Genomic DNA, 18,527 nt, shown 5'->3' on the forward strand with positions numbered 1-18,527 from the left:
TGCGGCATGCGAGAGCACTGCCTTCTTTTAAAAGGTAGAATAATGTTCCCCTGTATGTTAGTGTTCCGCAGGGGGACAGAACTAATAGGATATATAGGCAGATGAGAGGGGATTTATTGGGGAATCGGCCGGTGTGATTATAGAGGCTGAGGAGTCCCCAGCAGGCCTTCTGCAACCCGGAGACCCTGGGAAGCTGGTGCCTGGCTCAATCCAGGCCAAAGGCCTGAGAACCCTGGGGGGCTGCTGGTGTCAGTCCTGACGTCTAAAGGCCAGAGACCCCGGAGTTCTGATGCCCAAGGCAGGGTCCCAGCTCCAGGAGGGAGAGGAGATTGCCTCTCCTCTGCCTTTCTCGTTGTATCTGGGCCCCAGCTGTCTGGATGGCACCACCCAGCTCTAGGGCGTCTTGGCACTCAGCCCACGTCTCTCCTCTGGAAAAACCCACACAGGCATACCCAGAAGTAATGCTTCCTGGGTTCTCTAGGTATTCCTCCTCCAATCAAGTCGATGCCTGCAATTAACCATCATGTGTGCAGGTACAGCCACGTGCCACTTACATGGAGAAGCTCTGAGAAACGCATCATCGGGTGACATCTTCATTGTGCGAACGTGGCAGAGTGAACTCTCATGAGCCCTCGTAGCGTGGCTGCTGCACACCACACTGGGGAACAGCTGTGGCTCCCACCTGCAAACCTGGACCGCGTGTCAGTGCACACCACACTGGGGAACAGCTGTGGCTCCCGCCTGCAAACCTGGACCGCGTGTCAGTGCACACCACACTGGGGAACAGCTGTGGCTCCCACCTGCAAACCTGGACCGCGTGTCAGTGCACACCACACTGGGGAACAGCTGTGGCTCCTGCCTGCAAACCTGGACCGCGTGCCAGTGCACACCACACTGTGGGGAACAGCTGTGGCTTCCGCCTGCAAACCTGGACCACGTGTCAGTGCACACCACACTGTGGGAACAGCTGTGGCTCCCGCCTGCAAACCTGGACCGCGTGCCATTGCCCACCACACTGGGGAACAGCTGTGGCTCCCGCCTGCAAACCTGGACCGTGTGCCAGTGCACACCACACTGTGGGGAACAGCTGTGGCTCACGCCTGCAAACCTGGACCGCGTGTCAGTGCACACCACACTGGGGAACAGCTGTGGCTCCCGCCTGCAAACCTGGACCGCGTGTCAGTGCACTGCGTACTGCAGACAGCTGTTACACGGTGGCGTTCGTGCATCTGACACATGTAAGCATAGGAACGGTGCCGTGGAAATGCAGTGTCATAGTCTTAACAGGGCCACCATCGTCTGTATGGTCTGCCGTTGACCACAGTGACTGCCGCGTGTTCCTCCTTCATTCCCCTGTGATGGATGCTTGGGCTGCTTCTGCCTCTCGGCCACCATGAACACAGGTGTGCAGATGCCTCCTGGAACCCTCCTTCAGTGCCCATGGCCTGCTGGGCACTCGGGAGCTCTGTGCCTAACGTTCTGAGGCATTGCCTCGCTGCCCTCCATGCTGCGCCGGGCCCGCTCCCGGCATTGTGCGCCGTCCCACCGCTCCGCTTCCTGCCGTGGCATCGCTTTCTGTGTTTAGTGATCTCTGTTCTAACGGCCATGAGGCGATGCCTCGTGTTGGCATTTGTGTCTCCCTAGTGGTTGGTCGTGTGGAGCATCGTGTCATGTGCCACTTGGCCATCGGTGTATCTTCTTAGTAGAAATGGCTGTCCTTGGTCCATTGTAAAATTGGATGTCTCCTTTTGTCACGGAGTTGTAGGGTTTTAAAATGTGTTCTGCACAGAAGCTCCAGAGGCGGATCCCCGGCTTGCAGCTGTTTTCCCCACTGTTACTCTGCTGGTCTTTCCTGCTCTGCGCATTGTACGTTTGATGTGGTCGCGTTTGTCTCTTTGTTGCCTGTGCTATTAGGAATCTATTTGCAACATTTTGCCCCTTTGCACAGTTCTCCCTTCAGCTCTGCTAGTTGCCCGTCCTCATTTGGGCGAGCTGTATCTTCGGCTGGTTCCTCTCTTCAGTGCTGTTTCTTGTCTTACGTTGTCTTTCTCCTTGGATTTATTGTGTTTGATCACTGAGCAATATTTCTGAGTGATTTTTCTCCCAGAAAGGTTTATGGGTGCTCAGCTTTCAGCCCTTGCATATCTGAAAGTAACTTCAGTTTGTCCTCATTGTTGAGTGATCATTTGGCTTGAGTTAGAGGCTTCCGCATTTCTGAAATTCCACTCCCTCGCTCACCAAATGCCCTTTAAGGAGCCTGTGAAGGAGCTGTTGCTAACCAGCCAGCCCAGGCCAGTGTGGGAGCTTTTAGAGCCGGAGTCATGTGCTGGGTCCCCCAGAAGAGGAGGCGCTGCTTCCCGGGGCTGGCCTGGCTTCTCTGGGGAAAGTGGATGTGGGGAGGAGCTGCTGTCTGGGTCAGCAGCCGCCCTGCAGGAGAGGGGCTGCTGCGCTCATCCCTGAACTCAGACTGGATAGCCCTGGGCCAGCGCCGGAGGAGGAGCAGAGGCAGGGAGGCGGGAGGAGCCTGCACAGAGGCGTAGGAGGCCTGAGGAGTAGCGGCTGAGCCCTGAGAGCACTGGCAGGGAGGTTGGGTCTGTCTACGAGAAGTGAAGGCTGGGGCCGGCCATTTGGAGGTCAGGGTCAGCAAGGGAGCCATGCTGCCCAAAGAAGTTCAGGGTAGGCGCGGGCCCGGGATGGATGTTCAGAGTCCAGGTAGGCACGGGCCCAGGACAGATGTTCCGAAGCTGGCAGTGCCCGTTGAGGAGTCTCAGCGGTGGCTGACAGCTCTGTGTAACCCAGTGTAGCCGTTGGTGTCATGGGGATACCGGCTGTGCCCCGCATGAGGAAGGCAGGCCCTCACCCCTGGTGTTGTGTGGTTCCATTAACGGCGCCCCACAGGTGTGCCAGATCCTGCACTGGTTTCTTCATCAAAACATTGTTGAATTCGACTACGACCTCAGCATGTAGACTCTAGGGTCTGGATACTGACAGTGGCCTGATGATGGCCTGGAGATGAGCGTCACAGCACTGCCTGCCTCCTCTGTGGGTGAAAGTTGGCAGTGGGCACCCCATCCTATGAGCCAGCCCTGCCACCGTCTCTGGGGCTTCTCTGTTGGCATGCAGACCGCCCACACTTGCCTCTGCTGGGCGCTGCTGTGCCATGGCTCGAGCAGTCAGTTGGCCGAGGGAGAGGCCGGCATGAGGGTCTCGCGGAAACCCGGAGCGGTGGCCACGCTGGAGCCTCGCTCAGTGTCTGCGATGGGCAGCTAAGGTCAAAGTTGTGTTGAGGGCCTGCACGGCTCTGCTGGCGCACGCTGCGGCTGGACGGCGTGTGCATTCTGCAGCGTTTTCTTCCTTATAATTTTAGTGTCTGAACCTGATAATAAAACTTCAAAACTTCTGTTTATTACGTGTCTTGGAATTTTTGTCCGTTTTTTTAGTGATTAAATTTTATTGTGCTTAGCAGAAATGTCAGTCCCGCTCAGATGGGAATGCAGCCGACACCTTGCTGGGGACATCCTCCCTGTGGTTCCTGAGGCCTGGGAGGCCTGCTGTGGGAGGCGGAGAGCCGCCGCATGGAGCCAGCCGTCCTGATTGTTCCGTGCCCCCACGCGGTCTTCTGTCCCGGCCTCGTCTGTCAGCGCGGAGCACCAAAGGGTGCCGGGTAGCGTTTGCTGGGTGTTGTGTGTGGCACCTTTGCGGAAGCCAACACCAGGTCTGTTGGGGCAGAGCTGGCGGCACAGCCCTGGTGACTGGGACCAGCGCTCTCGCCCTCTCAAGTAGCCGAGTTGCCGCCTGCACTTGGCTTGAAGCATGTTCGAGACTCTGAAAAGAGTGTGTGGCTGTCAGTGAGTGTCCCTGACCCTCGGCCTGCGTGGCTTTCCAGAGGTCACCAGCTGATAAGCACCTGTGTTGAGCTGTGATTGCCCCTCTTGCGTTGTTTTGGTTTTAAATGTTTTATTTTGAAATAACATGAGAACACAGAAGAGTTGTGAAGACACCGTGGCCCTAGTGAGCCCTTTCCCCGCGTCCTTCACGCTCACATCCTGCGTAACTGTGGCGCGTTCTGGGCAGGCCTCTTTGCCTTGCTCTGGGAACACAGGGGTTCCTGTCTGCGGCGTGCCAGCTGCTCACAGCTCTGCCCTGTGCCTGAGTGGCGTAAGTGCCGTGGTGAGGTGGGGCCTGCCAGGGGTTGGAAAGGCCCTGTTCCTGCATGGAACTTGAATGCAGCTGAGGGGCGTCCAGAGAGGCCTTGCCTTTCCTGGTGGCAGTTTGGAATGTGCTGGCATCGTGGACGCTGTGTGGGTTCCTCCGCACGAGACAGGGTGGTTGTGCCCCTTGCCTCATGGTCTAACGGCAAAGGCTTTCTGTCCTGCTCACGTGAGACCCTGGCACAGGCAGAGCAAAGACTAAGCGCGCTTTGTGTCTTGTCTCGTTGCGCTCACGCGTGCCGATCAGGTGTTTCTGGAGAGCTGAAGCGCTGTCTGCTGTGACTTCCTCATCCACTGGATGTAGAGCAGAGGAAAAGACTCCTCCTCAGCTTTCTTAAGCGGCACCAAATTCTTGGGAGAAATCTTCTTTAAATTTGTTTTGTTGTTCCTTTGCTGTTTGTTTCTTGAGACAGTCTCACTGTCACGCAGGCTGGAGTGCAGTGGTGCAATCTCAGCTCACAGCAACCTCTGCCTCCCAGGTTCAAGCGATTCTTCCGCCTCAGCCTCCCGAGTAGCTGGGACCACAGGTGCGCACCACCACCACCTTGTCCGGGCAATTTTTGTGTTTTTAGTAGAGACAGGGTTTCTCCATGTGGGCCAGGCTGGTCTTGGACTCCTGATCTCAGGTGATCCGCCTGCTTCAGCCTCCCGAAGTGCTGGGATGACAGGCGTGGGCCACTGCTCTCAGCAGGAGAAATCTTGAAGGCAGGCAGTGTGGGCGTCGGGGGCCCTTGCCGCGTGACACCAGCACGCTTGGTTCCGGATGCCGCACTCGGTGCCTGGCTTCCAGTCTTTTCCTGTTGTCACTGCCTTGTTGCTTTGTCAGTTGGTTAAACGTGTTGTGGCTTCGTAGCTTCCCTGCCCTCTTTCTCAACATCGTAAGACTCATTTGCTCACCAGTAAGCGTGAGTCCTGCTTGGTGGCCTGTATAATGCTAGCTGCCGTTTGCGAGCCGTCCCGTGTGGCCGATGGGGCTTGTCTGGTGTGGATGAGAGCTTGTACACACTGCCACCAGTGTGTACACATCAGCCCCCGGGGACGTCTGAGTGGAGGGCAGCTGGAGCAGGCTGAGTGGGGAGTGGCAGCCAGGGGACGGGTGCAGAGCTGGCCTTGCCACGTGCCTCCTACCTCTGCTTTCAGGGAGAAAAGTGAGTCTGGGGAAGGCCCTGCTGTGTGGCTCCTTCCTTTGCCGTGGCCATTCCTGTCTCTGTTGCCCTGGCTGTCCCTTCTCGGGAAGCCCAGGTGCTGAGCTGCGTCTGGGCCTCCCTCGCTGTAGCCCTGCCTTCCTCACGTGGCCTCACGGCTAAGCATGGTGGCTGACATGAGGTTGAGGCCTGCCCAGGGCCGGGGGAGCAGGCAGTGCCTGAGAGTCTGTCCTCCATGGTTGGGCATGGCTGGAGATGAGGCGGAGATGGAGCCCTTATTCTGGCACAGGTACCATGGCAGAGTTGGACCCACTGCTCCCGGGTGGCAGCATGGCCACATTGTGACGTGCTGTGGGGAGAGCTGCTGGCTGGAAGTGCAGCTAGGACCACAGGCAGTGTTTCCTGCTGGAGCTTGGCCACGGAGGCCTGGGAGTGCCGGGGCACGACTCTGTCATGCCGCATTCAAACCGTAGAGCGCAGGAAACGGGGAGAGAAGAACGTCGGCAGTGCATCTCCAGAGGGACGGAGAACTAATGACTTGAAGATCCTCCCTGATAGACTTATTTTCCATGGGGAAGAGATTATTTTTATGATTGGGGTAAGGTGAACACTCTCATGCAGGAGAGGTGTGGGTTGTGCGTGTCCACGGGGAAGAGATTACGATTGGGGTGAGGTGAGCGCTCTCATGCAGGAGAGGTGTGGGTTGTGCGTGTCCACGGGGAAGAGATTACGATTGGGGTGAGGTGAGCGCTCTCATGCAGGAGAGGTGTGGGTTGTGCGTGTCCACGGGGAAGAGATTACGATTGGGGTGAGGTGAGCGCTCTCATGCAGGAGAGGTGTGGGTTGTGCGTGTCCACGGGGAAGAGATTACGATTGGGGTGAGGTGAGCGCTCTCATGCAGGAGAGGTGTGGGTTGTGCGTGTCCACGGGGAATAGATTACGATTGGGGTGAGGTGAGCGCTCTCATGCAGGAGAGGTGTGGGTTGTGCGTGTCCACGGGGAAGAGATTACGATTGGGGTGAGGTGAGCGCTCTCATGCAGGAGAGGTGTGGGTTGTGCGTGTCCACGGGGAATAGATTACGATTGGGGTGAGGTAAACACTCTCATGCAGGAGAGGTGTGGGTTGTGCGCGTCCACGGGGAATAGATTATGATTGGGGTGAGGTGAGCACTCTCATGCAGGAGAGGTGTGGGTTGTGCGCGTCCACGGGGAAGAGATTACGATTGGGGTGAGGTGAGCGCTCTCATGCAGGAGAGGTGTGGGTTGTGCGTGTCCACGGGGAAGAGATTACGATTGGGGTGAGGTGAGCGCTCTCATGCAGGAGAGGTGTGGGTTGTGCGTGTCCACGGGGAAGAGATTACGATTGGGGTGAGGTGAGCGCTCTCATGCAGGAGAGGTGTGGGTTGTGCGTGTCCATGGGGAAGAGATTACGATTGGGGTGAGGTGAGCGCTCTCATGCAGGAGAGGTGTGGGTTGTGCGTGTCCACGGGGAATAGATTACGATTGGGGTGAGGTGAGCGCTCTCATGCAGGAGAGGTGTGGGTTGTGCGTGTCCACGGGGAAGAGATTACGATTGGGGTGAGGTGAGCGCTCTCATGCAGGAGAGGTGTGGGTTGTGCGTGTCCACGGGGAATAGATTACGATTGGGGTGAGGTAAACACTCTCATGCAGGAGAGGTGTGGGTTGTGCGTGTCCACGGGGAATAGATTATGATTGGGGTGAGGTGAGCACTCTCATGCAGGAGAGGTGTGGGTTGTGCGCGTCCACGGGGAATAGATTACGATTGGGGTGAGGTGAGCGCTCTCATGCAGGAGAGGTGTGGGTTGTGCGTGTCCACGGGGAAGAGATTACGATTGGGGTGAGGTGAGCGCTCTCATGCAGGAGAGGTGTGGGTTGTGCGTGTCCACGGGGAATAGATTATGATTGGGGTGAGGTGAGCGCTCTCATGCAGGAGAGGTGTGGGTTGTGCGTGTCCACGGGGAATAGATTACGATTGGGGTGAGGTGAGCGCTCTCATGCAGGAGAGGTGTGGGTTGTGCGCGTCCACGGGGAATAGACTATGATTGGGGTGAGGTGAGCGCGCATGCAGGAGAGGTGTGGGTTGTGCACGTAGCTTCACGTGCGTGTTTGAGGCTTGCTGTGCCCAACCCTGACCTGTGTGGAACCCATGCCCCGTGCACCCTGGGCCCTTCCCGCACTGATCTGTGTGGTGGCGCCTGTAGCCGCGGCAGCCCGGCGGATCACTGGCCAGTCCTGTGTTTCACTGTCTGACAGCACCCTGCCCGTCCACTCCTCTCCTATTCGGAAATTTCTTTAACTGTTCATTATTCTAGATGAACTTTGGGATTATTTTGTCAACATACACTTAGCATTTTTTTTTGTCAAAAATTGGGTTGCTTCTCATCCAGGGATGTGGAGTGGCTCTCCATTCACGAGGGCTTTCTTGGGTCTTGGTCGAGGTTTAGAGTAGATACTTGGAAACCAGAGCCTTCTAAGACTTCTGCCTCTGAAAGTACCATGGTGTGTCCTGGGTGCGGGGCTGGCGGGGCTCACACCAGGGGAGCAGACCCCTCACCTTCCTCCTTCCTCTCCAGGTGCCCTACGAGACACTGAACAAACGCTTTCGCGCCGCTCAGAAGAACATTGACCGGGAAACCAGCCACGTCACTATGGTGGTGGCCGAGCTGGAGAAGACGCTGAGTGGCTGCCCCGCCGTGGACTCTGTGGTCAGCCTGCTGGACGGTGTGGTGGAGAAGCTCAGCGTCCTTAAGAGGAAGGTTGGTCCCTCTCAGTGGTCCCTCTTCGGCTGGGGGAATAGACACCCCATTTGTCTTGAAAATGAGTCCTAAGACTGGCAAGCTGCCATGGTGGGAATGTGGGAGGTGCAGCTGGGGGCCCCCTTCCCTGCAGCCTGCCTTCTGGGACAACTGTTGGCTGAGCAGGCCAGCTTCCTGTTCCTGTAGGACCATGTTGTCTTGCTCCAGGAGTGTCCAGAGCCCAAGCAACAGAGAGGCCAGGATGTATAGAAAGTTGATTTTTTTTTGGGGGGGGACATATCACTCTGTCACCTAGGCTGGAGTTCAGTGGCGTGATCTCGACTCACTGCAGCCTATGCTTCCCGGGTTCAAGCAGTTCTCCTGCCTCAGCCTCATGAGTAGCTGGGATTACAGGTGTGCATCACCATGCCCAGCTAATTTTTGTATTTTTAGTAGAGACGGGGTTTCACCATGTTGGCCATGCGGGTCTCAAACTCCTGACCTCAAGTGATCTGCCCTCCTGGGCCTCCCAAAGTGCTGAGATTATAGGCATGGGCCACTGCACCCAGCCCAATTGATTATTTTTAGATAGAATTTCACCTAAAAGGAGCATGTGGAGTTCCTTGTCACTAGGATGGATGGACAAGGGCATTGGGACAAATCCGACTCACTGAAGACACCCAGAAAGTGGGGTAAGATATCTTAACGCATTGCAGTGAAAATATCCAATAGATTGTGAAACAGAAAGGAATCACTAGGCCAGAACTGGAGGGCAGGGGGTCAGAGATGAAAACAGCAAGAGACTGCTGTTGCCCTCGGAGTGTTGGCCAGGCCACATGGAGGTGAGGACTGATGACCCAGGCCATGAAAGTGGGGCCCAATGCAGAGAAGCTGGGACCCCACGGTGCTACAGCTCAGGATGGGATGTGCCAGAAGTGGACTGGCATTGACAGAGTGTTGCAGCCCAAGATCAGAGTACCTGGGTGATGGGAGACCCTTAGCCTTCCCTCCAGTGAGGTGGTGCCTGCTGGTGGTGCCTTCCACCTCTGGGCAGAGTAAATTCAGATTATTTTATGGGGAGGATACCTTCAATATGGGCATAAAATGATTCTTAGAAATAAGTTTTCAAGTACAACATCCAGCACAGAGACAGCCTGGGTGACACTGAGACCCTATCTCAAGACACCATGATGGATTAGAGACCCAGCAGACAGCAGACGACAGAGTGTTGCACAGACTGCAGGTGCAGGGACTGCCAGGTGCCACACTTTACTCAGCTGCACAGACTGCAGGGGCAGTGACTGCCAGGTGCCACACTTGACTCAGCTGCACAGACTGCAGGTGCAGGGGCTGCTAGGTGCCACACTTTACTCAGAGCTGCACAGACTGCAGGTGTGGGGGCTGCCAGGTGCCACACTTTATTCAGAGCTGGACAAACTGCAGGTGCAGGAGCTGCCAGGTGCCACACTTTACTCAGCTGCACAGACTGCAGGTGCAGGGGCTGCCAGGTGCCACACTTTACTCAGCTGCACAGACTGCAGGTGCGGGGGCTGCCAGATGCCACACCTTAACCCAGAGCTGCACAGACTGCAGGTGCAGGAGCTGCCAGGTGCCACACTTTACTCAGCTGCACAGACTGCAGGTACAGGGGCTGCCAGGTGCCACACATTACCCAGAGCTGCACAGACTGCAGGTGTGGGAGCTGCCAGGTGCCACACTTTACTCAGCTGCACAGACTGCAGGTGCAGGAGCTGCCAGGTGCCACACTTTACTCAGAGCTGCACAGACTGCAGGTGCAGGAGCTGCCAGGTGCCACACTTTACTCAGAGCTGCACAGACTGCAGGTGCAGGAGCTGGCAGGTGCCACACATTACTCAGAGCTATACAGACTGCAGGTGTGGGAGCTGCCAGGTGCCAGACTTTACTCAGCTGCACAGACTGCAGGTGTGGGGGCTACCAGATGCCACACTTTACTCAGAGCTGCACAGACTGCAGGTGCAGGGATTGCCAGGTGCCACACTTTACTCAGCTGCACAGACTGCCGGTGTGGGGGCTGCCAGGTGCCACAATTTACTCAGCTGCACAGACTGCAGGTGCAGGGATTGCCAGGTGCCACACATTACTCAGAGCTGCACAGACTGCAGGTGCACGGACTGCCAGGTGCCACACTTTACTCAGCTGCACAGACTGCAGGTGTGGGAGCTGCCAGGTGCCACACTTTACTCAGAGCTGCACAGACTGCAGGTGCAGGGACTGCCAGGTGCCACACTTTACTCAGAGCTGTATAGACTGCAGGTGTTGGAGCTGCCAGGTGCCACACTTTACTCAGCTGCACAGACTACAGGTGTGGGAGCTGTACAGAATGCAGGTGCGGGGACTGCCAGATTCTACACTTTACTCAGCTGCACAGACTGCAGGTGTGGGGGCTGCCAGATGCCACACTTTACTCAGCTGCACAGACTGCAGGTGTGGGAGCTGCCAGGTGCCACACTTTACTCAGAGCTGCACAGACTGCAGGTGTGGGAGCTGCCAGGTGCCACACTTTCCTCAGAGCTGCACAGACTGCAGGTGTGGGAGCTACCAGGTGCCACACTTTACTCAGAGCTGCATAGACTGCAGGGTGGGAGCTGCCAGGTGCCACACTTTACTCAGCTGCACAGACTGCAGGTGCAGGGACTGCCAGGTGCCACACTTTACTCAGAGCTGCACAGACTGCAGGTGTGGGAGCTGCCAGGTGCCACACTTTACTCAGAGCTGCATAGACTGCAGGGTGGGAGCTGCCAGGTGCCACACTTTACTCAGAGCTGCACAGACTGCAGGTGCAGGGACTGCCAGGTGCCACACTTTCCTCAGAGCTGCACAGACTGCAGGTGTGGGAGCTACCAGGTGCCACACTTTACTCAGAGCTGCATAGACTGCAGGGTGGGAGCTGCCAGGTGCCACACTTTACTCAGAGCTGTATAGACTGCAGGTGTTGGAGCTGCCAGGTGCCACACTTTACTCAGCTGCACAGACTACAGGTGTGGGAGCTGTACAGAATGCAGGTGCGGGGACTGCCAGATTCTACACTTTACTCAGCTGCACAGACTGCAGGTGTGGGGGCTGCCAGGTGCCACACTTTACTCAGCTGCACAGACTGCAGGTGTGGGAGCTGCCAGGTGCTACACTTTACTCAGCTGCACAGACTGCAGGTGTCGGAGCTGCCAGGTGCCACACTTTACTCAGAGCTGCACAGACTGCAGGTGCAGGGACTGCCAGGTGCCACACTTTACTCAGAGCTGCACAGAACTGCAGGTGTGGGGGCTGCCAGGTGCCACACTTTACTCAGCTGCACAGACTGCAGGTGTGGGAGCTGCCAGGTGCACACTTTACTCAGAGCTGCATAGACTGCAGGTGTGGGAGCTGCCAGGTGCCACACTTTACTCAGAGCTGCACAGACTGCAGGTGCAGGGACTGCCAGGTGCCACACTTTACTCAGAGCTGCATAGACTGCAGGGTGGGAGCTGCCAGGTGCCACACTTTACTCAGCTGCACAGACTACAGGTGTGGGAGCTGTACAGAATGCAGGTGCGGGGACTGCCAGATTCTACACTTTACTCAGCTGCACAGACTGCAGGTGTGGGGGCTGCCAGGTGCCACACTTTACTCAGCTGCACAGACTGCAGGTGTGGGAGCTGCCAGGTGCCACACTTTACTCAGAGCTGCACAGACTGCAGGTGTGGGAGCTGCCAGGTGCCACACTTTCCTCAGAGCTGCACAGACTGCAGGTGTGGGAGCTACCAGGTGCCACACTTTACTCAGAGCTGCATAGACTGCAGGGTGGGAGCTGCCAGGTGCCACACTTTACTCAGCTGCACAGACTGCAGGTGCAGGGACTGCCAGGTGCCACACTTTACTCAGAGCTGCACAGACTGCAGGTGTGGGAGCTGCCAGGTGCCACACTTTCCTCAGAGCTGCACAGACTGCAGGTGTGGGAGCTACCAGGTGCCACACTTTACTCAGAGCTGCATAGACTGCAGGGTGGGAGCTGCCAGGTGCCACACTTTACTCAGCTGCACAGACTGCAGGTGCAGGGACTGCCAGGTGCCACACTTTACTCAGAGCTGCACAGACTGCAGGTGTGGGAGCTACCAGGTGCCATACTTTACTCAGCTGCACAGACTGCAGGTGCAGGGATTGCCAGGTGCCACACTTTACTCAGCTGCACAGACTGCAGGTGTAGGGGCTGCCAGGTGCCACACTTTACTCAGAGCTGCACAGACTGCAGGTGTGGGGGCTGCCAGGTGCTACACTTTACTCAGCTGCACAGACTGCAAGTGCCGGGGCTGCCAGGTGCCACACTTTACTCAGCTGCACAGAATGCAGGTGCGGGGACTGCCAGGTGCTACACTTTACTCAGCTGCACAGACTGCAGGTTTAGGGGCTGCCAGGTGCTACACTTTACTCAGCTGCACAGACTGCAGGTGTGGGAGCTGCCAGGTGCCACACTTTGCTCAGAGCTGCACAGACTGCAGGTGTGGGAGCTGCCAGGTGCCACACTTTACTCAGCTGCACAGACTGCAGGTTCGGGGACTGCCAGGTGCCACACTTTACTCAGAGCTGCACAGACTGCAGGTGCAGGGACTGCCAGGTGCCACACTTTTCTCAGAGCTGCACAGACTGCAGGTGCAGGGACTGCCAGGTGCCACACTTTACTCAGAGCTGCACAGACTGCAGGTGTGGGGGCTGCCAGGTGGCACACTTTACCGTGCTTAAAGAATACAAACAGACTGGTGGGTCATGGCTGTAAAGTACTGTGGAAAGCTGAGGCTGCAGAATTACTTGAGCCCCGGAGTTTGAGACCAGCCTGTCAACATGGTGAAACCCTATCTGTACAAAAAATATTAGCCAGGTTTGGTGGCACACACCTGTCGTTTCAGCTACTTGGGAGGCTGAGGCAGGAGAATCACATGAGCCCAGGTGTTTAAGGCTGTAGTGAGTGGAGATTGTGTCACTACATTCCAGCCTGGGCAATGGAATGAGACACTGTCTTTTAAAAAAAAAAAAAGAATAAGAAAGGTGATTGGCTGGGCACAGTGGCTTGCACCTGTAATCCCAGCAGTTTTGGAGATCAAGGCCAACGGATCATCTGAGGTTAAGAGCTTCAGACCAGCCTGGCCAACATGGCGAAACCCGGTCTCTAGTAAAATTACAAAAATATTAGGCATGGTATGTACCCGTGGTCCCAGGCACTTGAGAGGCTGAGGTGGGAGAATCGCTTCAACCTGGGAGCGAGAGTTTTCAGTGAGCCGAGATCTTGCCACTGCATTCCAGTCTGTACGGAGACTGTCTCCGAAAAAAGAAAATGATTTAGAGTTTAAAAGGAATTAAAACTTCAAGAGATGGGAAATGTAACCAAAATGAAAAACTCAGCGTATGCCTGTGATGGTTTAACAGTTAACAGTTAGACAAAGCTAAAGACAGAATCAGTGAGCTGAAGGATGGGTCTCAAGTAAGGACCTAGAATGGAGCACAGAGACTGAAAAATGAACGTGCCCGTGAGAATAAAGTACAGAATAGAGAGAAGCCTGTGGCATGTTTCCCCAGAGCCCACCAGTGGGTGGGGACAGAGATGGCGCAGGGAGAGTGACCAAGGTTTCAGAACTGATGAGTGCTACCAGGTCAGAATCCCACACGGAGTAAGTGGCAACATGGCTTCAGGATATATTAACATAAAGCCAGAAATAACAGAGAAACTGCAGGTTCAGGCTGGTGGATTTTCGTGGGCCTCTGTCCTCTCCTGGGCCAGGCACACCTGCCTAGCGGACCTCAGTAGAGCATGGTCCTTGCATTTCTGTCCCGCCATCTCCACTCATCCTCGTGAGTGTCGTGGACTGGGGCAGCCTGACCTCCCTTGGCGCGGGGCTGTGGGGCGTCCCTGTCCTGAGTGGGTCTCTGTTGTGCATGGCTCAGGCAGTGGAGTCCATCCAGGCCGAGGATGAGAGCGCCAAGCTGTGCAAGCGCCGGATCGAGCACCTCAAAGAGCATAGCAGCGACCAGCCCGCGGCGGCCAGCGTGTGGAAGAGGAAGCGCATGGACCGCATGATGGTGGAGCACCTGCTGCGCTGCGGCTACTACAACACGGCTGTCAAGCTGGCGCGCCAGAGCGGCATCGAGGTGGGCACAGCGCCCCAGCAGGCCTGGGCCGACGGCCTGCCGCCCTGCAGCATGTCCCCCGGCATGCCTGTGTGCGCCCCTCCCGCCACCACGTGTGTGTGTGTGTGTGTGTGTGTGTCTGCGCTGTGGTGAGCGCCTCCGCCCCAGCTGAGAGGCCCTGACCCTTTGTGGAATGCGCCTCGGACTTCTCCCTCTGAAGGAAGGAAGTCTGTCTCAGTGGCTCTCCAGGTTCTTCTCATTTCCCTGTGGCCGTTTCCACACAGCCTGCTTAGGAAAGCGTGCAGAGGATTTTCCCGCCTGATACCTGCACCCTGCTTTCGTGCCGGTGGGTCCCCATCGCTGCCTTGTGAGAGCTTTGCCTTCATCTCAGGCGGGGTGCATTCTCCGCGTTTTCTGTGGCACCCTGTTCAGCCGTAGAAACACGTGGCACCCTTGCCCTCCAGCAGTGCAGCTGAGCAGATGCCGGGGGGTGCTGCCCCCGCCCTTGGCGGCCTTCGCACATTCATCTGCACCTTTCGGCAGGGTAGCTGGGGCACCCCTCCGCCACTGGGCAGTCATCCACCGCTGTGGGGTCCCGTAGCAGTTGGAGCCTCCCAGACCAGCCCTTGAGCCCATCACCCTTGGCCCCGTCCGGATCCCACTGTGAGAGCACGGCCTCACCTGACTTGAGCTGGGGTGGCGTCCATGTTCTCTGTTGATTAAGACGACAGCACTTGAGAATCAGGCAGAACTTGTGTGAGACGCGCAAGCCCCATGGCCCTGCCCCGGGCCCAGCCTCCCCACACCTGGCCGTGCACCCAGCCTTACAGGCCTCCCTCCCACACTGCTCCCTGAAACGGCTCCTCAGCCAGCCTCCTTGCCGCTTTTTTCTAACCAGGGGTCTTCTCGCTTTCCACGGCTTAAATCCCACCCACAGGAGCATGGCTCCTACTTGGGGCAAGATAGGCCTCAGCCCTGGCCACGTTAAACCCAGCACAAGGCTCCCTTCTCAGGCCCGGAGGCTGCCTCAGATTGTGCAATCCCAGGCCTCGTGTGCCTGTAGGGCTACAGTCACCATCCCTCCCGCTCCCACCCGGCTCCCCTGAACCGTGGCACTCCAGACTCACCGCAGACCCACGCTCCAGACCCACCCCAGACCCACGCTCCAGACCCACCCCAGACCCACGCTCCAGACTCACCCTAGACCCACCTTCAGACCCACCCTAGACCCACGCTCCAGACCCACCCCAGACCCACCCCAGACCCACGCTCCAGACCCACCCCAGACCCACGCTCCAGACTCACCCCAGACCCACCTTCAGACCCACCCCAGACCCACGCTCTAGACCCACCCCAGACCCACACTCCAGACCCACCTTCAGACCCACCCCAGACCCACGCTCCAGACCCACCCCAGACCCACCGCAGACCCACGCTCCAGACTCACCCCAGACCCACGCTCCAGACCCACCCCAGACCCACGCTCCAGACCCACCCCAGACCCACGCTCCAGACCCACCCCAGACCCACGCTCCAGACCCACCCCAGACCCACGCTCCAGACCCACCTCAGCCCCACGCTCCAGACTCACCCCAGCCCCACGCTCCAGACTCGCCCCAGCCCCACATTCTAGACTCACCCCAGCCCCACATTCCAGACTCACCCCAGCCCCACACTCCAGATTCACCCCAGACTCACACTCCAGACTCAACTCGCAGGCCTACCTGACCCTACCTGCTCGCCAGCTCCCATCCTTGGCGTTTGTCCCGTGCCTCGTTGAGATGCCGCCCTGGGTGGAGCGGCGCCCTCCCACCCGTGCCTTCTCCCCGCTGCTCACAGTCTCCCTGATCGTGCTCATGCAGCATTCATTCCGCCCACTAGGAGGGGAATGGTGAGTGGCTGCCCAGTGGGCAGGGTGAGCAAGTGAGTCCTCGTGTCCTGGGGATCCTCATCTGCCCGATGTCCTGTCTGCCTGGGGCTGCCGCCCATGTGTTCACAGACAACCTAGCCTTCCTCTCCTGAACACCTGCACACTGTCCTTGGGACCTGCGGGGTGTGGCCAGGCACACCTGGTGGTGGCTGCTGAAGCAGGAGCTGTGGGTGCCCCTAAGCCTCGGGAGCGTGTGCTGTGGTGGGGGAGAGCAGTGTGAAGGGAAGAAGGGGGTCACCTGGTGGGCACGTGTCACACCTCCCACAGAGGCTCACAGATCAAGGTTAGGGTGGGAGGGCTGATGATTCTAACAGTGAGAGTAGCCTCAGCAGGATGAGACGGGCTAGACTCAAGGTGTTGGGGGGTCCTGAGCGTGTCTGTTCCAAAGAGGACCTGCAGCTGCTGTGTGGAAGAAGGCAGGGCGTGTGTAGAGCCCACGAGGACCGGGGTTCTTCCTGCTGAGGTGCGCCCAAGGGCATTGAGCTGAGGATTCGCTTTTGACCAGAGGGAAGCACGTCACCAACAGTGGGGGTCTGCCAGGCTGTGAAATGTAAAACCCCGGCTGTCCTGGTCAGACCTGGACTTACTGCAGAGAGAGCGCCACGGAATTCCCATGTGGGACCCCTGGCTTCATGCCTGTGCACTAGCATTGGAGACGTAACACATTGGAGATGAAACACTCATGTTCCGATTGGAGCACGGTCTCAGACAAGACGGGACAGGAAGCCCTGCTGCCAAGGGAGGGGCACCGAGGACAGCACCAGGCCAGCCCAGGAGGGCTGAACAGAGTCCTCTGCATGGCGGGGGCTGTGCACCCTGCTGCTGAGGGAGTGCACTGTGGAGAGCGCCAGGCCGGCCAGGAGGGGCCAAAGAGTCCTCAGCGTGGCTGGGGCTGTGCACCCACCTGTACTGCCTTAGAAATCGGCGTGAGAGCCTGGATGCAGGGCTCTCAACCTGTTATCCTAGCATTCCGGAAGGCTGAGGTGAGCAGATCACTTGAGCCCAGGTGTTTGAGACCAGCCTGGGCAACAAAGTGAGACCCCTTCTCTACAAAATTTTTTTCAAATTAGCTGGGCGTGGTGGCAGGTGTCTGGGATCCCAGCTAGACAGGAGGCTGAGGTGGGAGGATCACTTGAGCCCGGGAGGTGGAGGCTGCAGTGAGCCATGATCTCACCACTGCACTCCATCCAGTCTGGGCGAGAGAGCGAAACCTGTCTTTAAAAAAAACATTAAGTTGGGAAACAAAGGTAGAAAACAGAGGAGAAAGCAGGACTTTGTGGGAGACCCAACGTTCGCCTGCTGTGAAGGGGTTTCAGAAGAAATAAATTACCGAAAAGAAGCCAGAAAACAATGAATCTGCGCTGCCGGTGGCCCGGACGTGGGGCTGTGGGACAAGTGGCGAGCTGTGGCCTCACCCTGAGCCGTCGGGTCCTGGGCGGCGTAGGGGTGGAGGTGCTGTCCTTGGTCCCTCTGGGGGAGTCAGGGGTCACTGTGGCTGAGGACCACCTGAGTGCTCGCCCTCAGCCTCCCTGTGCCTGGGGTGGGGCGAAGTCCCAGGCCGGCTACTCTACTGCCACGGGTTCCACTGCTGGGCACTGAGCACCTGCCCCCCATGCCTGGCCACTCTCGGAGCCTGGTTACGTGGGGTTTTTTGCTTTCGTGTAAATCATGGTTGTAACTACTGTGATAGAAGCCATAATGTGTTTATGTATTACTTGGCATGTATTATTCACTTGCTGTTGGTTTTGACATGAGGGGCTGTCTGGCAGGTGGCCTGGCCCCGCGAGTGTGTGTGTCCCTCAGCTCCTCTCCATGGGACAGGCAGGGCAGCCTGGCCCCCTGCCCGGCTGTGGCTGCAGTCCACCTGAGCGTCCGAGCTTTTGGTCCTCGGCAGCTGTTCTGTTCCTAGGATCTCAGCCAGTCTCCGTGGTGCAGACCCACAGTGTAGACTGGAGATGTATTTCGAGTGGTGGCCAGTGCTGGCCTGGCCTCACAGAGGCTGGGGTGCGGGAGGGTGCATGGGGCCCTTGAGCCAGCGCCTTCTGACCAGCAGCCGCTTCCTTCCTCCAAGGACCTCGTGAATATCGAGATGTTCCTGACGGCCAAAGAGGTAGAGGAGTCCCTGGAGCGACGTGAGACGGCCACCTGCCTGGCCTGGTGCCATGACAACAAGTCCCGGCTCCGAAAGATGAAGGTGCACGGACTCCCGGGTTGGGGTCGGGGGTGGGGTCAGGGCCTTGGCGGCACCACCTGCCCTGGAGCCAGCTCGCCCTCGCCTGGTGCTTCACGGTGGTTTCGTTTTGGTTTGTAAGGTGGGGGTTGGGCTTGGGAGGTTATTTGGTGGTTGTGT

The 18,527-nt window shown here is 57.7% G+C and overlaps 1 protein-coding gene across 1 annotated transcript in view; it reads left to right on the plus strand.

The window, feature by feature from the left end:
- MAEA (macrophage erythroblast attacher, E3 ubiquitin ligase) overlaps window positions 1–18,527 on the plus strand; it is a 59,314-nt gene that overhangs the window by 20,818 nt on the left and 19,969 nt on the right. Inside the window, exons 2-4 of the mRNA XM_012466864.2 lie at window positions 7,951–8,133; window positions 14,065–14,268; window positions 18,249–18,371. Of these exons, the coding sequence (XP_012322287.1) occupies window positions 7,951–8,133; window positions 14,065–14,268; window positions 18,249–18,371 (510 nt within the window). The remainder of the gene's footprint in view (window positions 1–7,950; window positions 8,134–14,064; window positions 14,269–18,248; window positions 18,372–18,527) is intronic.

This window comes from Aotus nancymaae, unplaced genomic scaffold, assembly GCF_030222135.1.
Source record: "Aotus nancymaae isolate 86718 unplaced genomic scaffold, 86718_ANA_hifiasm-v0.15.2.pri h1tg000006l, whole genome shotgun sequence".
Classification (NCBI taxonomy): Eukaryota; Metazoa; Chordata; class Mammalia; order Primates; family Aotidae; genus Aotus; species Aotus nancymaae.